General features: G+C 39.2%; 2 protein-coding genes across 2 annotated transcripts in view; both read right to left on the bottom strand.

Annotated features, from left to right (window-relative positions):
• Positions 1 to 1,141, bottom strand: part of LOC307019839 (uncharacterized protein) — a gene marked incomplete at its 5' end in the record, with an annotated part of 7,349 nt that extends 6,208 nt beyond the window's left edge. The window contains one exon of the mRNA XM_079650943.1: positions 1,003 to 1,141. Within this exon, the coding sequence (XP_079507069.1) occupies positions 1,003 to 1,141 (139 nt within the window). The remainder of the gene's footprint in view (positions 1 to 1,002) is intronic.
• Positions 1,142 to 2,106: 965 nt separating this feature from the next.
• LOC307017605 (flotillin-2a) lies at positions 2,107 to 23,483 on the bottom strand. Its single transcript, XM_079647227.1, has 11 exons — positions 23,288 to 23,483; positions 18,408 to 18,489; positions 15,039 to 15,129; positions 11,268 to 11,391; positions 9,448 to 9,566; positions 9,242 to 9,355; positions 8,983 to 9,102; positions 8,683 to 8,897; positions 6,927 to 7,110; positions 5,828 to 5,977; positions 2,107 to 4,970 (listed from the first exon to the last, which is right to left on the bottom strand). Exons 1-11 carry the CDS (start codon positions 23,334 to 23,336, stop codon positions 4,920 to 4,922), a joined length of 1,299 nt encoding a protein of 432 aa, XP_079503353.1. The 5' UTR covers positions 23,337 to 23,483; the 3' UTR covers positions 2,107 to 4,919.
• Positions 23,484 to 24,481: the final 998 nt, after the last annotated feature.

The raw sequence follows: 24,481 nt of genomic DNA, 5'->3' as shown, positions 1-24,481 counted from the left end.
TTAAAGTCTGAAAATCTGTTTAGAAAAAAACATATGGCAAATATCTAACAGTGACATTTTGGAAGATATGAAAAATCTAACTTTTCATATTTGGAGTTCTGATAACTGCTTGTAAAAATCACAAAATACTGGCTGCCCCATGACTCGCCACAATTGAAGAATGGGTATAATGTTAATAACATATACAAAATGGAAAAATGACTTTCTTTGCCTACAAAGGAATACATTTACTAAGTCATGGTCGATGGGTTTCCTGTATCTGCCAGACACGGTCACATTTCATAGAGTTAACAAACTGCTGATGAGCTGATATACAGTTCTACCATCAAAATAAAATGGTGCTCGGTCTTCTCAAAAATATTGAGATGTGTTGTTTATTTGACTGTAATAACACCTGCAGGATTGTCCCTCACTATGTCGATTAGTCTCTGTTGCTGCACATCCCTTGTTATTGTATAAAGGTCATGAAAATGGTATGAGATGCAGAAAACAGGGATAAAGTGAAGGGGAGGGTTTCAATGTATACTGTTCCGTTCTTGCAAACCTTCAATACTCCCTGCCATTGCAAGTATATATTATTGTAACTGGTCAAATGTTCTCAACTATCTTCTAACTAAAGAATTGCAAAAGAAAAGAAAAATCTAAATAGATGATGATCAGAAATGTTGAAAATATGAGGTAAAACACTACCATTGCATGTTGTCTACACATGTCTTTTACACTGCATATAAGTGTATATATTTTATATTCAATTGGTTTCGTTCATGTAAAATACTTGCAGCTAGCAGATTCTGAAGATATTTTCATTTGGTACTATATTTAGTCATCTTTTTATGAAATAGAATACTAATATAAGGCCGACCCTTTAAGGTCAGGTCCATTCATCACAGTTAGTGTAAAGACTGTCTTATATTGCTTATGTGAGTAACTGCTGTGTTTGTAGATATGTTCTTTAGGACAGTCCGAGTTAGGCGGGACAGGGCAGTTACCATGGTAACCCACTCCCTAGTTGGGCTGTGGGTGTGAGCCCTCCTGCAGGCGCAGATAAAGATGGAGGTGGGACTATCTGGGTGGTTTGTCTGTTTATCTGCTGCACAAACGCTCCACACGTCTTCACTGTGCGCTCAGATAAGAATTTCATTCTGCAGCACGTGTGGAGGCAGGAAGCTGCTCTGATGCAACAGTTTAATATCAAACAACTGCTGCCGTTTGGTGAAGGGGAGAGAGCTTTTCTTAAACAATGAAATGTAATCTTGATGCCATTACATCATGTAGTCAGTGTGTTCTCCATCCTCCACATGTTTCCAGCTGTGTTACTGTTACACATGTTTTTATACTGCTTCCATAATAGTACATCATAATGTACTTGATTTATTTTCTGTAATAATAGTTTGAACCTGCAAAAGTAACAAACTAATGTTGTAAATAAAAGTAGTGAAGTAAAAAGTCAAATATTTGCTGCCAAAATGCAGTGGAGTAGAAGTATAAAGTAGCATAAAATAGAAATACTCAAGTAAAGTATGTGAACCTCATAAATGCACTTAAGAACAGTACTAAATGTACTTAGTTACTTTCCAACACTGCATGGCAGAGGTATAAAACGTATCTATGTGAATATTTATTTTTTAAACAAGGTAAGTGTTTTATGTCTAACTGTGGGATCTTGCATGCCGTACTTTAACCTGTAACAGAGTTCTTTTACTTTATTGTATGGGTATTTTTATTTATTTCACCCAGGAAGATAAGTTGCCTCATCAAAGAAAGTAAGTGTATGATAATGGAAACATTACACAGTGAACAACATGTGTACAGACCAAATCACATTCTCAATGATGTTTTTTCAAGGCATGATTACCTGAAAAACAAAGTTACTTATAAGTACCTTGTGATCAGTTCTATGACTTCATTTATCATTACAATTCTTATTTGTAATAAAGTAGTGAACCTGGTATTTGTTATGGTTGATATTTCTTAGCAGCAGTAGTGTTTGGGGTCCTTTGTTAGTATTTGTGATGACTGCCCTCTGCAGGATGAATATGAACTGTCTTTAGGAGGGTTGCTGACCCTCAGTTTGTCACTATTTTAATGTCCAATAAGAGCCAGATAGCGAGTCAACCAGGAAGTGGTATAACGTTTATTATAGGGAAAAACAGCAACACACACACAGAGTAACATGAACACGTGCTTGAAATGCCATGCTGGATCAGTTCTCCAAAAGGCCAGTGGAGCATGAGAAGCCACAATATAATTTGAACAGAGATGACAGACGACAGACGGACATGTGTCAGATGAAGAGTTAAGGCGTAGGTCTTTAAGTGTTTGGTCTTTCACCTCATCCTCCTCTAAAATGCCACTCAGCAACAGAAATGTGACTATTCTGATTAGATAAAGAAATTATACATTTTGGCACATGATATAATGGCCAAAACATTATCTGGTAAATACTACATTTATATGTATCATCTAACTAGATACATGTCAGTGTTCCTTTGTACATTTGCAGTACAGAATGTTGAAAAGTACATAAAACAGAGAAAGGTAGAAACAGCTGAACATCATATATGCATAATACATACGTTTGTTTTACAGTAAATTCACGATAGAATATCCCATTAGAAATCTACAGTTTATAATAAATAGCAAACAAACTGCTCATTGAAGTATGAATGACCTCTTCATTGTTTAACAAAGGCACTGGGTACAGAAACAAAAATGTACTTTCTTAATAGAATAAGTGTTACATATGATGATAAAGCTGTTAATTTGGATGCTTTAACCTTTGCCCAACAAACACAGTTTTGAATAAACTAAAATATATAAAGACAAAATGGGAGTGGTCACTCAGAATGTCAGACTTTCTGCATAACTTCCCATAAATGTATTAAAAAATAAAGATGACATTATGTTTATTATCTATATTGAAGCAGGTTGTAAAATGATATTTTGCTGTAAACGTCTGGCTGCAGTTTGGAAATGGGACAGTATGATCAGGTGATTTGTCAGGTGTATGGATGTTAGATCCTGCTTATCGCTTGCTAAAAGCTAAATGACGGTACAGAGTTTACACACCGACAGGTTAATATTATAATATCTACGGTAAGCCAGGCAGCGTTTTACCAACATTTACAGCAGGGAAAATAGTTGCAGAAACACATGAGAACCAGGCAGAGTAAATATACAATTCAAAAACAGACATGTTCTCAGACCAAACAAGCCACAAGCCTCATGTTTATTCACAGAAAATGAAGAAAATGGCGCGACTATAATAACTTTTAAACCGTCAGTGGCAAAACATAACAAATTGTCACAGATTCCGTAAAGTGGTTCATCATCATTCACGATGTGATTAATCAGAAGCAAAACACGTAAAAAAAAAAAAAAGTTAGCCTTATTTACTTGCAAGCTGATTGAAAGATGTCAAAGAAAATGCAGAGTGTGATATAAAAAATAAAAAGTTAAAACGTACAGGCAGCAACAACTGGCTCAATAATCCTGAGACTCTCCTGCCATCTAGAGGTGGAAACTGGGTGCACACTGTGCGTCGAGTGATGATGCAACACTGAAACAATTTAGGCATTTCACAACTTAGCATTACAATGATTGTAACAGACTATATGGAGGAATTAGATTAACCTTATTAGAAAGGGAAAAAAGTTTCATTTGCAAAAAAAAAGGCCATTACCCTGTCTGCTAGACATTACATTTACCAAACTGAACACCGCCCGAGCACAAACCCCATTAGCGTGTTTAATGATCACATGCTTATCTTCCAACTTCATGACACTTTTATCTCCTTCTTTATCAGCACATTGTGGGTGTAGGTCAGATAAGCGACACAGTGGCAACATAGAGGCTGTTTAGAGTTAGAAAACGTGACATTCGGGGAAACTACAAAATAAAATGATTTAAAGCTCAGACTCAAGGGTCATGTCTTAAGGCTAGTCTTCTAAGTATGGCTTTGTGTTAAATCTGTATACAAATACGCAAAAGTAGACACAGTAGTTAGTAAAAGCAGAAGTTATGAGAACAGGGAGCAATATTAAAACATCATCCATCTATATAACACAGTGATATACTCTGATATAAACCCAACTAAAGCCAAACCACCATCCTAAGGTCTGGGCACTTGAGTGGTGAACAGGCACTGTACATCGGAAAGAGGAGACGGGCAACATGACGCGAGGTAAGAATTTTCACACAAGTGATCCAAATATGACTGCAAAAATATATCAATCACAGTGGGTGGAGATCTAGCGACCATTAAATGTAACAGAGGTTTGGTAATCCATCAATTTTCTCAGAGTAAGAGTTAATTATCTAGAAGAAATACGAGTTTTAAAAACAAAAGAGGGAATTAAAGCTGCCTATTCCACAACGGGCTCAGCCTAATACTAGCTAATTCACTGATTGAGGATGAAAACACCCGACTGGGAAGTGGAGCACTCCAAGAAGACAATATTCAGATTTGGCCTTAAAGTTTTGGACCCTTTCCTTCGACTACAACTGACATTTTTCTCCTTCTTAAAATAATGTTTAAATCCACCACATTGAAAGTGGGCCAACTCACATCCATGTCTCCTTTAAAAGCATCTGTTTCGGAGGACTTGTAGGACTGAACAGGATCGCAGCATATAATCCTAGCTATCTAGTGCAGTGTAATAATAATCAACATGTCTAAAAACTCAAATCAAAAACAAAAGAAGATACATAGTCTGGTCCTATAGAAGTTAAGGCCCCAGCTTTTTGTTGTATTCTTTAGAAAATTAATAACCTCTTAAAAATATTTAAAAAGAACTCTTGGTTGGTGTCAAGTGTTTCTGGTCAAAAGGCAGTTGCATAAGGGGTCAGAGGCTGACAAAACTCTTTTCATGCTTGAGGCAGATAAATGTCAGAAGGTTGGGAGTCTCTGGCCTGATTCCTCAGATGGCGGTTTGGCTCTGCGGGTTCATCAACTTCTGCAGCATCGGGATCTGTGGGAACAGAGGACGGGGGGGGGGGGGGAAGAGGAGTAAACAAAAGGCCTTATAATGCCAAAACCAAGTGGAATCAGAAACATCCTCCCTGTCGTACTCAACAACCGGCCCGTAGAAGAGCCTGAGCATTTAAAGTGTATGGGCACGATAAGTGATCAGACACTGACTTTTATTGAAAACTCAATTTGAAAATGTGAGTGCAAGGAGCAAGAACAAGGTCTAAGGATTGTTAAAGGGGCCATATTACGCTCATTGTCAGGTTAATATTTGTATTTGTTATGTCTCTACTGTGACATGTCTCCATGCTTTAATGTCCAAAGGTCTTTATTCCCCTCATACTGCCTGTGCTAAAGCTCCTCTTTTCACCCTCTGTCTGAAACCAGAGCCCTTTCTGCTCTGATTAGTTAGCTGGCTGGTCGTTTGTGATTGGTACACCGATTAAGAGATGTCCCACTCCTTAGCGTATCACGTACAATGTGTGGAAGCACTAACCAATTCAAGTGCCTGTTTTACATAGTAATTTAATTGTGTTATAAAATAAGGAGTCCAATGGAGGCGTTTCAAGTGGGGGGGGAGAAAACTCGCACTGGATGCAACATAGGGATTTTAGCACTAAAGCCTATATAAACACACTACAGGAGAGGAAAAACACTCATTCCCTCTCAGCTGTTGTAATTATGTTTTATTCTACAATATATTCTCTTAAATATTTAGACTGACAACATTTTCATGGCTGCTTTTTATTCCTTTTTGTTGTTTAAGAAGAATAACCGCTGACATTTTCCAGCAATCACAAGACAGTCGTAGAGCTGCCACTGGAGATAAAGGTCTGATGATATGGAGCAGTGTCTCACCTTAGTCAGATCCACCCCGGTGAGGGCGTTGACGGAGACGGGGAGTTCAGCTAACAGCCGGTTCAGCTCTCCGGTCACACGGCTGCTCTCTCCACTCAGGATGACAATCTCGCCGGTCTTAGCAAGCGGCGCAGCCACCGCACTGGCAATCTGGTAAAACACAAGAGCATCTGTTACTTCACTGACAAAACACTCCTCATATTACCATACATGACAGGAATTGGCATGAACATATTTATTTTAAATGTGAAAATAAATACTAGCATCTGTAAGGCGGAAGGGTTACTTCATTTTTAATAAGCCAGGCATGTTAGGGCAACATGAGAAAATGTAGGTTTTGGAAGTATTAACTATTGGCAGAGTTTTACTCTTCACATGGACTTATTTTTTACATAAGGACATGACAACTGCACTATGTTTAATGCAGTTGACTTATAATGTAATACTATTTAGATAATTCTGGCTCCTATACCATGTCAATAATACATTTGTAGCCAAAACACAGACAGTCAGACACTTAAGGACAGAAATGTCACCATTTTGATCTACCGCCGGGATCATTACATCAGGCGTTTTATTATATAAGGCTTTCAATTTGGATCCCTGGCTTCAACATTGTTTTTTAAATATTTTTGTCCAGATTGAGCCATCTATTCATGTATTTCCCCATAGGGCAATTACAAGCTATAACTGTGAAAAGATAACTATAAAACAATGGCATTATTGGATAATATTCTGAACATTTCGGAAATAATGATGTGTTTGTCCTTTTGATCATAGTATGGCTGAAGATAGACAGAAAAGAGGAGAAAGGGGGAGAACATGCAGTGAAGGGATAAGGATTCAGTCTTAGTGCATAGGGCACTCTCTAAAAGCTAATGACATCAAGGCAAATTACTATAAAAGGGACGCACAATGGTCAATCAACCAACCAGGATTATGTCTGAAAGAATGTGTTTAATTGTTATTGTAAGGGGAAAAACCTTTTTTAAGAACACTGAAGACTTTGGTGCCAAATGAAGACGTTGGGTAAACAGACCAATAAACCAGACTACCCAGATGTTTTTACACCATTGGAGTTAAACTGAATATCACCCACCATGGGCAGAGCCTCCAGCACCAGGGCCGTCTTGGCAGCCTCTCCGTACTGCTGGTAGGCTTCAGCCTTCAGCTTCATCCTCAAAGCCTCTGCCTTTCCAATGACTTCAATGGAAGAGGCCTCTGCTTCACCGATGAGGCGGATCTTGTCGGCCTCTGCCTGCGCCGTCAGCACCGCCTTTATCCTGGGGTTAGGGATGGAGAAGGACTGTTAGTGTTTACTGTCAGCAGTCAGTCAAGTACAGGTCAAATTACATATAAAAAAGAGTTTGGCCCAGTCATACTGATTTGCTTATTGTGCTGAAACAGCATCACAAAACCTGAGTAACCTAAACATGTAGTTATTGTGTAGCATTGTTAGAAAGCATTTTAGAATCTTCTGTTCAAAATGTTGGTAGAGGGGCTGTAGCTTTAATGGCCAATATAATTTCCTTTCTATTTGTAACTGCTTTAAACTAATTTGATTAGTTTTCAGGATAAGGGAGATTAAGAAAGCAAAAGAATTTCATGATTCAGTTGCATGATTACGTGCCATTAAATCCAAATAGGGTCCTCAAATCCAGTAGATCCAGCATGTGTTGTAGCTACATTGTTTCTCTTGTTTTGAGTAACTGTGGTAAAATAAATGACCACAACTTAACTGCAAAATGAGTCTGGTGGCTTTGAGAGTATAGATAAGTACTTCAGTTAATAGTGCTTCAGTTCCTACTCAGATATGTCTCTTTGACTAAAATACATTAAGTATAGTGTACTCTTAGGGTGCATTCACACCTAATAGTCCGTTTTCTGGTGTGCACCAGACCACAGTTAGTTACATTGTTTCATTATTCAGAAGGTTCGGTTTGCAATGGACTATAAACTTTAATAACAGGTCATGTGCACAGAAATGCTGTTCAACCATTGGTCATTAAGGGGGTAAAAAAACGCAAATCCCGGCAGTTTCTACCGGAGCCTCCGCCATGGAGCATCGGCACTTTTGGCAGGTTATTCTCATGCAGCTGTTAATCTGGAGATCAACAGACACTAGCGGCCCACGCATATGATTATATAATCAGATAACGTCCGTTAAAAAACATTATAACACATATAATGAGACGTTCTGCAGTAAGGAGGGGCGTTTCACCGACGACAGGTGTTCTTACTTTTATGTAGCTGACGGAGAATTTTTACTTTACACGACACTGTTTAACACTTCATTCTGCTTCACTCTTTAACTAAACAACCGCGGAGGTCTTGAAAGACTCTTTCGCCAAAGATTTTGAAGACATCCGCATTCTTGTGACACGTAAATACTACGCTTTCTATGTTTTGGTACGGACTGCGTTCACACCAGCAATGAACCGCTCCAGAGTTCGCAAGCAAGCGCTCCGAGACCACCTATTTTAGCAGACCAGAGTCCAGTTGTTTAGTTCACTTAAGAGGTTTCAGATTGTGTTCACACCGACCCAAATGAACCACACCAAGCGGCTAAACGAACCAGGGTTCGATTCAACCGGACTATACAAGCCAGGTGTGAACGCACCCTAAACTAGGAGCGAAAGTTTTTTAAAAGGGGCTAAAATCTATTTTTGCTGCTGCCCCTGTTTACAGCACTATAGTAGTCACACAGAAGTTTGTGCCATCAGCCATCTACTGATGCTAATACAATGACTATGGATAACTACCTGATATAACCCAACTTCAATACATTCAAACTATCCCTTTAAATGATAAGGAGCTATGCAATGTGGAAGAGGACCTGTGTGGGAGCCACTCACTTGCGTCCCTCAGCCAGCTGCTGCACCTTGTAAGCCTCGGCCTCTGCGGGTCTCTTCACCGTGGCGGTGAGCTCCTTTTCCGTGCGGGTGATCTCCTTATCCTCGATGACGATCTGCTTCTTCCTCTGCACCACCTCGATTTCAATCTCCTCCAGACGGATCTTCTGCTGCTCCTTGGCCGCCTGCAGCTCGTACGCCAGCTGAGCCTCTGCTTTCTAAAGGGACCGGAGGTTTTACATCAATACTTACATATAACTCACAACATTGGGCAAAACAAATCTAAACCATATAACTCTTTACCTTCGTGTTCACTTCCTGATTGAAGGACGCTTTCTGCATTTCTAGCTCTCGTTTGGAGTCGGCCATCTTTGTATCGGCTAAGAACTTGACATCCATCATTTCTCTCTTGCACTCGGCTTCCTGTAAGAGACACATAATGAGATGGAGATGGATTAGGAGGAGTTTGTTGGTTTGATAGCTATTAGCGAAAAGCTATTAAGAGAATGGAGGTTTTTGTAATGGCTTTGTGGCTTTCATTTAATCTGAAAGCTCCTCTTACCCTGATGCCAGCGTCTCTCTCTGCCTCTGCCACTCCGATGTCTGCATCCCTCTGTACTGCGGCTGTCTGCGTTTTGCCCAGTGAACTCAGGTAGTCCACTTTATCATACACATCCTGTGAGGAACATATATGGAAGTGGTTAAATACTTCTCAAATTACAAGCAGAGGCTGAATGGATGAAAGCAAAGAGAATTGATGTGTTTCACCTTGATGGTGAAGCTGAGGATCTCGATTCCCATGCGGCCGACATCCGGTGATGCCACCTCTCGCACCAGAGAAGCAAACTTATCTCTGTCCTGGTAAATCTGCTCAACAGTGAGGGTACCTGAGGGATGGAAACGCCAGTTAGTGCCTTCCCTTTCATAGCTTCACAGCAGAGATGGACGTATATTTACACAAGATCTGTACTTATCTACAATTGTGTGTTACTTTACCTGGGTCTTTTCTTTTGATGCCACTTCTACTTTATTTCTATTCCACTACATTTTAGGGGGGACATCTTTTTTTTACAACATTTCTCTGCCAGCTTTAGAGACTTCACAGATCAAGAATTGTGTACAGAAAAGGTAGTGTTTTACTATAACAGAAACTTTTTGGCCAAATGTCCTTTTTTATTTAGTTTGAAGTCAAGATTGTTGGATAACAAACCTCCCTGAAGGTGTCACTGGATATTTGTGATGGATGTTCTCCCTTATTTCAGAACATCTACAAACCAAAACAATTGATCAATTAATGGAGAAATAATCAGCGGATGAATCTATAGTTTAAACTTGTAACTTCATTTAACAAAGTACCTGTTTTTACATGAATTCATGACTAATAATAATAATCTAATGATATAAAAAATAGTATGATGATCACATGGGGCATTTTTTTTGCATTGAGTACTTTTACTATACTTTCAATACTTTAAGTACATTTTCTTGATTAAACTAACATACTTTTACTTAAGTAACATTTTTCAATACATGAATTTTATGCAAATGTAGCATGTTGACAAACGTATAATGTCATGTGAAATTGTCCTCATTTTTATCTTATATATATATCCTTTATTTAACCAGGTAAAAGACGTATTGAGATTAAAATCTCTTTTCCAAGAGTGACCTGGCCAAGAAGGGCAGCATGAACGAAGTTACAACAGATAAAACACAGACAAGACAGGCAGACGAATACAGCTGTAAAACACAAATAAAATGGCACATTAGCCATAATACGAAACAAAACAAACTATTAAAAATCATTAAACACGGGAAAAATGTAAAACGATTTTTGGATATACGAGCACTCACATCTACCAATGGTGTCGGGTTCTCTGTCCTTTAAGATGGACCTGAATTCCCCCATAGTGATTCAATCTTCTACCCAGTTGGGCTACAGTTCATGACAGCTTTTACACTTCATAGTTCAAACACCTGCTAGTCTGACCCTGAGGAAGTCATACATTATCCACTTCCAACAGCGATTTATTTAAATAAAATAAAGCAACAGCCTGCCATTGAGATGATTGTGATGTTTGTCTTCAGTGCTATTCTGTCTCCTTGGGTTCAAGCTGATCAAATTGACCTTACTGCTCTAAAATACCACACCTACCAACACTCATTGTGAGTTCAAGTCAAGCCCATTTAGCATTAGTTAAATAAGCCCAGGGCTAACAGCCAAACCAGGAACTAAAGCGACCTTTTGGTGCATTTTCCCCCACAACCAACTTTCTGGTGAAACTGCGTCACACTGGGACCTCAGCCATTTACAATCTTCGCCTTGCGAAATGTGTTAATGTCTTTCATTGGTGGTTTGCATGTTTTGGCACTCTTGTAAGAGAAATCCTTAAAATGTGGGATTTTAGCCTTTGCAGTCCATTTACATGCACATAAGCCTATGTGCCACACTACAGCAACATGAAAACCCCAAAAAGCTAAATAGGGCCTCTTTAAGATGAGACTGAGAAAATCGATATATATTGTCCACATTTGTTGGAAAAACTAAATATTAAACAGTGAGAAATCACTACGGAGAGACTACCCACCAAGGATGGCACGCAGGTGACCCTCGAGGGTCTGCAGGATCACACTCTTGATCTCCACCACTGACTTCCCCAGGAACTGTTCGCAGGCGTAACCCAGCAGCTCGTTCTCTGTCATCACTTTCACCTGGTGTCAACGAGGACAAAGAGTCAGCTGAACACACATCCACAAACACCAGCACAAATACAGACATCATGTGGGTGTGGCACTCGTGAGAACATGACATGTACTAGCTTTGTGGTGTCATCTTATAATGTATCTGTCGAATCAATAAACACATATCATTCTTTATAACTCTTATACTGTCAGTAATGTGAGGAAAACAAGTACAAAAATAAAGCATGACTTGATAACAATCTTACACAGCCTGTAATGCATTAGAGCAATGGATGGATGCATAAAGGCCTTTGTGTAAAAGTGCATCAAATTGGGTCATGCATCCTTGCTATTGACTTGGCTGTGTATTGATGAACCGATGTAATTCTGATATATACACTGACACAGGAAAAAGCACTAAATAAACAGCTCTGGGTGGCAGTTGCTGGGATGGAGGCACATTATTTCCGTTACAACTCCAGTGCAAAGTTCTTCTCAAATTAGGGTTGTAACGGTTTTACAGCAACATCATAATAGTTGTATTGTAGGCTCAATGTGTGTGACTTCACTTTAACAGTAGAGACATATGGTCTAATGCTCTTGATAAATGATGGATGTATGTGTAACCAATAGCAGAAGATGCAGACAATTTGAGCCTCAATGCCGTTATGACGAGGCTCATGATAACAGGCAAAGGCATGTACTTATAAATGAAATCACTTCTCTAAAAATGGCACGATGCAAGTGCATATATTTCCTGCCACTTTCTGTGACCGGATAATTACCCTGAAACCAACATCTAAATGCCAATCGAGGTAATTACTGTATTTCTCTATTACATCTTAATAACAGGATCATTTACAGGAAATGCCATCAGTGGGATCCTTTACAACAAATTAAACAAAAGAAAAATCAATTGCATGAACCTGAGCTTTACAATATAAAAACAAGGACATTCAGTGATGACAACAGAAGTCACGTATACAGGCAGGAAAGGAACAAAATGGTGTAAGACGGGAGGTTTTGGGTCATATTGTACTCCACTGGAACTGGAAGAAAAGAGAGTGAGCTGGGTCCTTAGGCGAGAGGTCTGCACATGGTTTTTGTTTTTGCAACATGCACTCATAACAGGAATGAGGGCAACACAAAGTCAGTGAAGATGTACGTCATTCCAAGGAAACACATGTCTGAAAACAGAAAAGGGCTGCAGGCCGGCCAGCCAGCCGCACACAAACTAACACACACACGCGAGCTCAGACACACAGCAGGGGGAGCCGTGCCGCGGCCGAGACTGGTGTGCAACGGGAATCTCTTCCATTTAACCCCTGGCCCTATCCCCCCCCCCCCTTCCTATTCCCCTCGTGACACCACCCTTCCTCCTGCCTTCTCCTAACGCACAGCTCATTCAAGATACAAAAACTTAAAATAAAAGTACAGGAAATGTATAAAAAATAATGGCGTCTACACTCCTGACAACTACTCCCTCAAAATGTTTTTTTCCCTTTTCCTTTTTGTGTCGTCTCCAATCGACAGGATTTTAGAAAGACAAAAATGCTACCAAAATTGTGAAGCAAAACATGATTATAGTGCAAGAGTGTAATTCAAACTAAATTCTTAATTAACTTTCAAGTTCATTCTACTTTGTGTCTCTTTCTTAATCAAATACAGCACGTGTCTTTTTAACTTTACAACCACACACACTGCTCCTGTTGCCATGGGAGACACACACCCCATGTCTTTGGTCTAGGTTGGACCGATCAAACGACGGGCCTCCCTGTGAAGTAAACTGTGTGAGAGTGAAGGGCCGTTCAGCTCCCTACAGTGGGCTCATTGTCAGCAGGCATGCAAGACAACACAGAGGAGAGGAACACTGGCCTGAGTGTGGTAAAAATACAGAACTGATAACGAGACGCCAACAAAAGGAAATACTAGCATGCCAGACAAAAAAAAGGGAAATGAATATGAGCGTAAGATCATGCGCAAACAGAAATGCAGAAAATAGTGTGTACATTGTGTTTTTCAGTGGAAAATTCACCATCAAAATATTTCACTTTTTATGTATGTTAGTAGCTTAAACACTGATTTAGGAAATGACTCAAGGGACAACAGTCACACCGTAGAAATATTTAACGTAAAGGTTTTTTCCTTGAACTACTTAAGCATTTAATAATGACTTTCTATATCTTTTTCAAACTACTTTCTGTTGATATGATGGAAGATTACATAGGGTCAAGATGTGAAGGACAATTCATTAGAGTGCTTGAAGTGCTTTTTTTTCAACAGTTAATATAAGAAATATAATAATTACTGTGATAAATGCAATGATGTAATATTTCATTACATTTTAGAATCCAATTCCTCAGCAATAGAATGGCGACTCTTTAAAATGTTGGTGCCGCAAAGGATTGTGAGATATCGTAAAGAATGGTCCTGTGTACCCTATGCCAATGGAGGTAGGAATTTCAATTTCAATATCTTTGTAATAATATATGCTTTAAACACAGTATATCATTATCTAGTGTCCATTACTTTATGCTGCTCACTTTTATTGTGTACTATGTGTGGAGTATATCAAATCAAGTCTTTTTATTTTTTCACATCTCAGGTCGAAAAAAACAAAAAACGTTTTGGCACTGAACAGGATCAAACAAACACAGCAGACAATGAAAGCAAAAGATTCAGGTTGATATTAAAATGCATATCAGGCTCTACACAGACCCGTTTCTCCTGCGACACTAGGAACAGGTTCAGACTGAATATATCCCGCTAGGGGGTTGACCAAATACTAAACCAGGAAGCCTGGTTTGAAGGCTTTTTACTCGGTGCGAGGGTCACTCTGAATGCCGGCTTAGTCAGGTGAGTTAATTCTAGGTGTATTAAGCCCAAATATGGAGGCTAAATCATGCAGACAACAATTTGACTCAGACTGTATTTTGCTTAGTGTCATTAGGCCCGTGTCCAAATTGCACTTTTTATTTGTTTTGTTGCTATGAAAATGCTATCTCAACAACGTATAACCTCTGCTATATGACAGACTGCCATTGCCCATTTGGATTTTCTCTGTTTTGCAACTAAATATTTGTATGACGTTGTTTTTTTACTTTGAGGAGCAACCAGAAGATGCTTGTTTTTATTAATGAGCTTCAACGTTCAATCTGGCAGCCATAGAGCGAGGAAGTTAACCTGCGTACGGTGATAACAGTACAACACTCATGCAGCATCAACAGTCGGTGTCTACCTGGCCAATCCGCTCAAAGAAATTAGATTCTCAGTCTTTGTTATGGTAGGTTCTGTATGAAACATACTGTCCAACAGTATGTTTCATAATTTAGTTTAAGAGTTAGTTTAAGAGTTAGTTTAAGAGTTCTCCCTTTTCTACAGTGACGACACCTGCACTTTTCTGAAATATGTTTTACTTGAAGTGCTTGAGGAAAATGGCGTTGCCAAAAAAAGAGGGAAAAAACCCTGGGTGCACACTGGCACTCAGAAAAAGTCGCCACAGGGACACAGGGCTTTAGTCAAAGATAGAAGTGTGCCTCAAACTTGAGCCCTCAGCATTTATAAAAACACCCGTGTTGTGATTATGGGGTGATGCCAGAGAAAGGGAGGTATGGGGTGGGGGATGTGTGGGTTAGTGGAGTCTGAACTGGTATTCCCAGAGAAGTGTAGTGATTTACCTGAGCCACCCCAGTGACAGTAAGAGCTACACCCTCCGCTGTCTCTACATCCTCACACTTGGGCTGCAGGGTCATAATCTCAAGCGTTATCCTGTTGAAGAATGTGGAAAAATAAAAAAAATAAAAATTGACATGTTCGGAGGGAAAGCAAAATGAAGGGAAGGGCCAGAACACAAGGAAAAAAACAGGACAAAGTGAAACCATTCACCCAAGGACTCCAGACCACCGACAACGGAGATAAATGAGATGCCATTGTCAATTCAAAATGTGAAGGATTTAGATTGTCATATTTTTCCGCTTTATTCCAAATTTGGATTTAATATTGGATTGATCAAATTCTCTTTTTTTTGGCCATTTTTAATAGCATTCATTTATTGACCCCGTTGCCAAATGTGACTCAGAGTTCAGCTTTATTGGCACAGCCCAAATAAGTGACAGCTGACTGTGTCCCCTCCCCTGCAGAAGAAAAAAGCATTGAAGATGAGAGAAGCAAACACATAGTTAGCTTGTTAGTTGAACCTTTTTCCTGAGTCTTCCTTTGGCCGCGAACACCAGCAGCCACTGCTTTTTTTATGTTGAAATGCATTACCTGAGCCACCCCTGTCACATCCAAGGGAACACCCTCCGAGGTTTCGATATTCTCACAGCGACAGAGGATGGTCATAACCTCCAGAGACATTCTATGCAGGCAGGCAGGCAGGCAGGCGGGCGGGAATAGCAGAGGCAAAACAGTAAGTTGGACAACAGCTGTTAGGAATGTAAGTAACCAAGGTCAAGAGAGGGGGAGGAGGGAGAGGGTGAAGGACGACCTCCTGTTTTGCCGGTTTTAGCCCTGAAAGTTTTTTTCATGTGTGCCGCTGACACCTCATAGAAAATCTTCAGAGCTACAACACAGCTTCTCTTGTTTCTCTCCGTTAGTAACTGTTCCTATCAACTGGGACAAAGAGCGAGATCAACTTATGAGAAATTGTGTTTAAAGAATTATTTGGTCAATAGATATTTGTACGAAGATTACACAAGTCCTCTGAAAACAATCCTTATCGTTTCTTTTATAATTCAGCCCCTAGTTTTGCTGCTATAGGCTTAGACTGTCGGGGACACCTTACTTCTTCCTTCTCTCTGTCTGTACCTGTGTACTCTCATGTTCCAAATAACCCAGCTTCCCCCAAATTTCTTTTTGGAGTCTATCTACGCTGGAATCCTGAGTCGTGGCTGATCCTGTCACTGTGGTCCTGCCTGACTTTCATCACACTATTTCCCTGATGGCTCCCACAGGATTGTTGACATCCTCGTGGATTCATCATCTTATTATACACACATGCATTTCCAAACATTTGGTCTACCTATGCTGTAAATGTATTATCTCTTCGATTTACAAACGGCATCTATTGCATGTCTGTCCGTCCTAGGAGAGGGATCCCTCCTCTGTTGCTCTCCCTGAGGTTTCTCCCATGTTCCTCTTTAAACTGTGGGGTTTTCTCTGGAAGTTTTTCCTTGTACGATGTGAGGGTCTAAGGACAGAGGGTGTCGTATTGTCATACTGATGTTCTGTACAAACTGTGAAGTCCACTGAGACAAATGTAACATTTGTGATATTGGGCTATATAAATAAATATTGATTGATCTTTCACTTCAGTACTTGTGAGTTTAATTATGTAAGTGATATTTGGTTTCACAGCTGTTTTAAAAAACAAAAACAAATACTGACTCATTGTCAGAGTCAAAGACATTGGAGCTAAGAAGAGGAGAGTCTCTGGTTAAAAGCTCCGCATGCGCCTCCCACTTCTTTCCAGGAGAATTGGATCAATGAGTCACAGGCCTGGACATTAAATTGATTACTGCATCATGAGCGGGAAGACACACAGCCCTCCCCCCGGTGTTTTTATAAAGCTGTCCTTATGCACACACACAGGGCTTTTAGCTGAAGTGGCCAGCACTCTCTGTTTCTCAAATCCAACATGTGCAATGTTGACTAAATTGCAGAATAGAATAATGCAAGAGAGACAGCCGGTCTCTAAATGGGGATTTTTTTTAAATCCAGCCATGCATCAACTCTATTTTATCGTCTACCATTAAGTTTCCTAGCAACGGAACACAAAGTGAGACACTTAATGGGAAATGGTTAACCTGAAGGAGACACGCTTGGGTTTAGACGGGGTGAGATCGACACCAGGCAAAGCAAAGCAGATTAGCAAGAAGAAACAAAGAGACAAGCAGACCCCCAAATAATACATCGATTACAAACAGGAGGTCCAGAGACAAGCAATATTATCAAATTCATCAGGAAAACTGTAGGCTATCTTTTCACAGATGGTACAACTATATCAGGGGCTGTTACGCCACATGAAAGCGCATTATCTGTTGTTTCATTGCAATAAAGCAACTTCACTGACATTCAATCAGAAACTGTAAACAGTGCCACAACTCTGAGGTCTCACAGGAATACATGGGGACATTTATAAGTAGTTTTAAACTTGACTTTGTTTTAAAAATCACAAAAAACTGTCTGCAAGTCTATTTCCTTCTTTGAACTTTTGGTCTCCGTTTGAGTGTGGGAATTAGTTAGTTAGTTCTGTAAACATTATGTTTTTAACTTTCCCTGAACTGGCCATTATGTACCATCTGTTTATCTTTCCAGTGTTTTTCTCAAGCTGGATTGTTGGAGCTGCTTTTAAAATCAACATACAGCATTGAGCCCTTTAGTTTGTTTGCACATTTAGTAAACAATGTTTTAATTCTGAGGCCTCAGTTTACCATAAATAATGTGTTTAATCTCCAACTGAACTGTGTAAGATCAGGAAAGTCTTAATGTAAAATATATTTTTTCAGTGTATCTGCAGAAATAAACTTAAAATACTGACATTTTAGGATGTATTTTCAAGATTGAAAACGCAAAGTAGTAAAAATGTGTTGTTTTCCAAGGATTTTATTGTCAAAAAACTGCATTAAAAATAAATATTTTGCAGTAATTGTGTTGAACTATGATAATCGCTATGATGAACATGTCATTAAGTGCATCCATGTTAAAAGTTATTGCTAGTTGTACAGATATCTCCCTTAATTGATAGACAGAAACCCCTAGAACCCTCAAAAGCAGGGTAAGAATATGAAGAAAATATTAATTGGTAAGGGACATACATTGTTATTGTTTGTGGTCAAGCATATTAAAGCAATATTTATCTATGGCAGGAGTTTTAAAATGTGGATAAGAAAGAATATTCTTTCAGACGTGTGAACCTGTTGTGAGGACCTGCAGATACCCTGTTCTAAAGAGCTTTCTGGCTGATCTTGTGAGCACTGCGCCACTTAAGACTGAATTGCTCTCAAAGGACATTTAAGCATTTTGGAGCCAGAGCGGAGAGGCCTTACCTCTGGATGTCAGAGATGAGCCACCAGGCCCAGGCCCAGCCTCCAACCACATATGTCTTCTGGTCTGAGCCACAGCAGCCACCTAGGAACAACAGAGAAAAAATGGACGTCACATGGTTATAAAATCAACACGGGAAAAGAAGAAAACAGGAGTAGCTTCAATTCATAAATGTCAGAATAAAAAGGGATGGAGTGAAATACAGTAGGCCAGAGAGTTGATTGATGTTGTTTACTTCAGACTTTAAAGCATCTATTTAGGGATTTATTTGCACTTGTTATGAAAATAACTGCGTGCACACAGCTTGGATAATAGCTGGGTTACAGCAAGCAAAATAGTAGATCGACTAGTTGTAACAAATGGATGGCTGGCAGATGTAACGAAGACACAACACAAACTTATTTCCAAGGCCAAGACAATTCAAAGAGTCAAACAAGATGCCTGGCTATCGGCTAAAACCTTTTTATACACTGTCAAAATAAAACAACTAGATTGACATTTTTGGACATTCATAATATTCTTTGTGCACTCAAGTTAATTTGACAACTAGAAATTATGTCTGCATGTACAAAAAACATTTGTATTCATACAGTTTATTGGAAGGAATAGATTTAATGCAACTGTAGCATAGAGCTATTGAGAAATGCATATCAGACAGTGACCTAGTTAACATATTTTGCAAGTGCTTCTTAGGAAGTTGATCATGTGCAGTTCAGTCATAAAAACAAACCACCCTCACTCTTCCAACCACAGTGACCACATCGTTTCTCCTGTTACACTGGGAGCAGACCCCTCCTCTCCGATTTCCGGTGCTGTCACTCTTTTGATTCGACACTACTCTCCCACTCAATCACTGGTATGTTTCTGTTATCTACTGTGTAACAATACCTTTCTCTCCAGCCTGGCAAGAGAGATGTATAACACGTGTGCTGGTGTTGTCCATATCATGGGCCTACAAAAGGGTGTGATCTGAGTTACTGCAGGGAGAAGATAATGTTTGATCACAGTGAAATGAAGTCAACATTTTATTATCAATACTAAATTGCAGCATTTTGTAAACAAAATACAACATTTACACGGCAATTGTTATAGTCTAACAAACCATTTTTTCCATACATTATACCGGTTTTATTAACTACATGCACACCAGTGCAGAAACATCCCTATTTATGCTTTCATGTGCTGATACTAGGGTAACAAAGGGTCAGAAAATTGTCCAAGCGAAGTAGATTATTGAACAATTTAAATATAATAAAGTGTACTTGTTAATAGTAAACTTATGTGGTAGATAATACACAGAAAAAAGCAGCACTGGGTCCTACTGCATGATTTGGTTAAAGTATGTAAAATGAATGGATAATGTCCTCATATGATATGGTAAAATGTTTGTTTTCACCTGCATGTGACATAGTAAATACATGTTATTTGTTTTATTAAATAACCCCTATATTTTCATTTTAATCCAGTTATTTCCATTCAAATCCAAGATAGTATGTTACTCTCCAAAGACAGGACTTTAGGAAAAAGAGTAACAATATCTCCAGATGTAGATGTAAAGAAAGAGTCTCAGTCAGACTCCGGCCACAGTCTGATAAATTAATCTGGAGACTTTAGTGTGATATTCCCAGCTGTCAAATGTTAACTGACAGACCCATGAGGGGAGGAGCTGGACTATCTTTACTGACACATACTCCCCCGACAACCAAACATTACAGCAAGACATGTTGACCCACATCTCTCACTCACACGCACGCTGCTGATGTGTTTTAACATTTCCACCAACAGGGTTTCTATTAACAGACTTGTTTGAGGGTCCTTCTGTGAAATGGCAACTCTATAAAGGATAAATCTCAATCTGACACAGAAAATATTCTCCTGGTGTGTGACTGAACAATATCACACAGGAAACGGGAGCATTCCAATCCAACTTTATTTATATAGCACTTTAAAACCTCCAGACCAAAGTGGTGTACAGAGAGATACATAAAATATAAAATCACACAGCTCAGCTCACAAAACATGAAATACATTTAAAATAAAAGATACAAACACAAAAAAAACTGAATAAACGTAACAATTACAAAATAAAATGTGCAGAGCCGGAAAAGGGACACAGACTACTTGGAATACTAAGCGATGTTCTTACCCTAAGCCAGTGGTTCTCAAACTTTTTCTGTCAGGCCCCCCATTTGGAGAAAAAAAAATGTCGGGCCCCCCCAACACAAATAGTCAGGCTCAGTGGCCAACACAAATAGTCGGGGTGCTGTGGGGTAGCTTGACGTTTCATAGAGGGTGCTCAAACATTTAGGGTTTCCCATTAATGTACCGGTCGCCACAGTTGAATTTGAAACTACAACAATCCCCACACATATACACAGTGTACCCACGGCTGTTACAATTAAGGCTTGATAATCAGCTCACGGCATAGGTGTAAGAAGGGGTAAAGTGCTATTTTTATAGGTGGTGTGTGGACCTCACACCACCTAGACCGGGGGGTCCGGGGGCATGCTCAACACCCATTTGAAACAGAACTGTAAACAGATTTACTTTTTCTTTATGGATATTTTACAAATCACCCTTTTAAACTTTGTTATTTTTTTACTGTCATATAGTATTTCATACCTGTTTTTAATTTAATCTCTTATTTTTTTATAACTATAATGATAAAGGTGTGCCTCGGAAATAATTGTTTACATTAATGGTGACCAAAACGTTTGATACCCACTGAGATAACACTGAGAGAGTCCTTTAGCTCACTGAGTCTCTCAGTCTGACAGGAGAGGACTCTCCTCCACCTTGTTGTTGAAAAAACTCCTTATATCCGTTAGCGTAGCTCGCTAGCACCAGAAGCTAACAACAACGATCTCCGGTACCGGTGCGCTCTCTCTCTCTCGCTCGTGCACGCACACAAAATGGCTCGTTCCACACACACACAGAGCTGAGCTTTAATGAAACACAGAGACCCAGACGTAATAGTACTGTACTGTATCATACTATTTTCGAATAAATAATTTTTCAAATTATGATTTTAAAAAATAATAATTTTATAACCATTTTTCCTCCTGGTCTCTCGCGCCCTCCCTGTCATGCCTCTGCGCCCCCCAGGGGGGGCCCGCCCCCCACTTTGAGAACCACTGCCCTAAGCTCATAATGATGACCTATTGAGCTAGTCTGTCTTTAAGCTGCAACATGTCTCTTGGTCTCGCCTGAAACTATTTAATATCAGAGAACAAGAGGTGCTTGAATATATAAGTACTGACTTTTAAAACGAATATGTCATACTTTATCTGTACCAGAGCCTCACCACGAGTAGAAAGTCTAGCATGAAAATCTATGTTTGGACATGCTCTTTGACAACTTAATCTAACTCATACAATTTACAAATATTGTTTTAATTAAACCCACCAAATGCCATGGCCAACTAAAATGGTCACAAGCTGAGGTCCTATAGAAAATGCTTGGAGCAACATACCAACGGCATATCTGGGATTCCTGAGTGCCTTGGTTTAGGGGGGAAGGCTCTGTGAATGAATGAGATGTAAAGCACGCAACAAAAAAAAAATCCAGTCATCTGGACTCTAGTTTCCATGATGCAGAGTTCTGATTTAGTAATAAAAACATTATTCACAACATGCAAATGAGCAGGGTTATTTATTTCTCATCTTTACAGTTGTGCTTTGGCATCTAACCACGTGATTTCCTTTCGCATTTGTGGAATTACTGGAATCAGGATGCACAACTCTCACGCCCACTTGCCTCTGCTCCCAATCTGAGTTCCTCTATAACTGAGATGCTCTTAAAAGTTGCTTCACAATGGAACATCCCAATGCAGTTTTTATTTGTTTGTTAATCACAACTTTAAGACATGAACACTGCCCTAACAGATCAGTTGCAGCCACCTGGAAATATGTTATGCAAGACACTGCCAATACTACATTTTGATCCAAGGAAAGATTTTCTAAAAGAGGCAAAGCTCAGTATTTCCTAAAAGTCTTAGGTCCACCAGGGATCTATATCAGATCAATGGAGAATGCAGCAGCACGTAGCTTTCATTTTTCTATGACTTGGGAGCTTAACAATGAACACTTAAATCAAATTGTTATTATCCGCTGATTTGCGATCTGATTATAGTTCCTTCCAACATTGTAGATCATTTTGAATAAAAGAAAATCCAATGTCAATGTGGGGTAACAAAACTTGGACACATCAGCTGATGGTGTGTTTCCATTTAAATGTAATTATTTTAGCTGTATTCCTTCTGCGCCAGAGAAAAAAGTGCCTACCTCACCACTGAAGAAAAGCAAGACATTTAAATAACCTCATCTACAGAGCTTCTCCCATGCCAGCCATATAATGACCAAAATCACAACAAAATATCGAAATTAAAGCAGTTACATGAGCAAATAGTGGCAAAGAAACAAACAAAAAACCCACATCCAATCTAATCCACTACGCAACGCTTGAACACGCATTACAGCAAAGGCAGGATAAACAAGATAAATAAAGCATAGTAAACTGGTAGTAGAATTACTATGAGAGAAAAACAGAATAAAACGGAGAAGAAACTCATAAACGTGTGTACGATATAGCGGATAACACGAAGCCCAAATACGATACATTTGTCCATTTGTTACACAGACTAAACACTGGGGGAGAAACTAGCCTTTCTTATTACGGTGCAGACCTTTAACTGCTAAAGTACGTTATGTGGTCTTTTTTTTCGCACGCAATGTTAGCTTCTTACATGCTGTTAAATAAAGATTGTAAGAGGGTTTTTTAAATGATTTCCAAGGATCTTCATTCGAATAAAGCATTTCATCACGCCTGGCAGGAAGAGCCCATGCTAGGAGCTACACATCGTTAAAAAAAATGTTAATGTTACCTGAAACCACAAGGGCCTCGTTTGGTCCAACGGTGTGGCAGTTTCCCATTTTATCGACAGAAAAATACTTGTATGCGAGCCTACTCGAAGCTTACTATACTAATTTCACTTATAAACACTGTTTTCCCCGTTTTTATCGATGATTTTTTTTTTTCAACTGGCGAGTCGTGCAATGATTGCGCCAAGTCGGCTGTGATAAGACTTAACGTTTCCGGTTTGGACTTCAAAATAAAGGTACGTTTACTGGACACGTTGTTTAAATCTTTTATTTTGAAAGTCACACTGCCATACTTTTGTTCTTGTTTAACTGCGTCTTGACACCGCTTATCACACACCCTTCCCCTCTATTCTGCCCCTCCTCCACCGTGAGGGCATACGATACATAATAATAAAATAGGCGTGGTTGTTTATATATCTTCTCACGAAAGTAACCTAAACAGTGTCAGAGTCATTATTTGGCTCAAATAGACGTGTGCATTTGGAAATGTAATGACTAAAGGCAAATAGGAGATGGGGGTTATAAGGTGTGCAAAGAAACATATAGGACTCTTAAAACTACTGGGTTAAAAAATAACCCAATCATAACCCAGCTGCTGAGTCACTATAGGACAGAACACAAGCTGGGTTGTCTTCACCCATGTGCTGGGCTGGATAATTTTAACCCATGTGCTGGGTTGTTTATTTGACCCAATCTAGTGATTGAAATTAACAATATCACTGGGTTAAATATAAACCATACATTGGGTTGTTCATTTGACCCAAGCTATTGATTGAAATTAACTATATTGTTGGGCTAAATACAATATAATAATAATAATGTATAATAGTGTAATGAATTATCTCCAAACACAACGTATATATATAAAAAATGCATTTATTGATAATTTGAACAGCTTTGGCAAATCGCCAACATTCCATTTCCACTATAAAAAAAAACCAATGCATTTTTAGCACAATATAAATTTTAAAAAAAACTACATCCGTTTGAATTCCAACCCTTCGAATGGACAAGCTGCTGCCTCCAATCTGGTGTGCATTCTGATTCATACATACTGTAGCCTATATGTCACAGTGAATGTGAGAAATCAGACTCGGCAGATGTGGAGGCCATGACAGCAAAGTGCAGTGGAAACAGACTTAGCGAATAAATCCTGACGTGACATGAAGCATGTGACTTAAACAGCTGAGGAGAAT

The sequence above is a fragment of the Notothenia rossii genome (assembly GCF_949606895.1).
Source record: "Notothenia rossii genome assembly, chromosome: 9".
Classification (NCBI taxonomy): Eukaryota; Metazoa; Chordata; class Actinopteri; order Perciformes; family Nototheniidae; genus Notothenia; species Notothenia rossii.
Note: the sequence above shows the minus strand (reverse complement) of the source record. Positions and strands in the feature narration are given on the sequence as shown.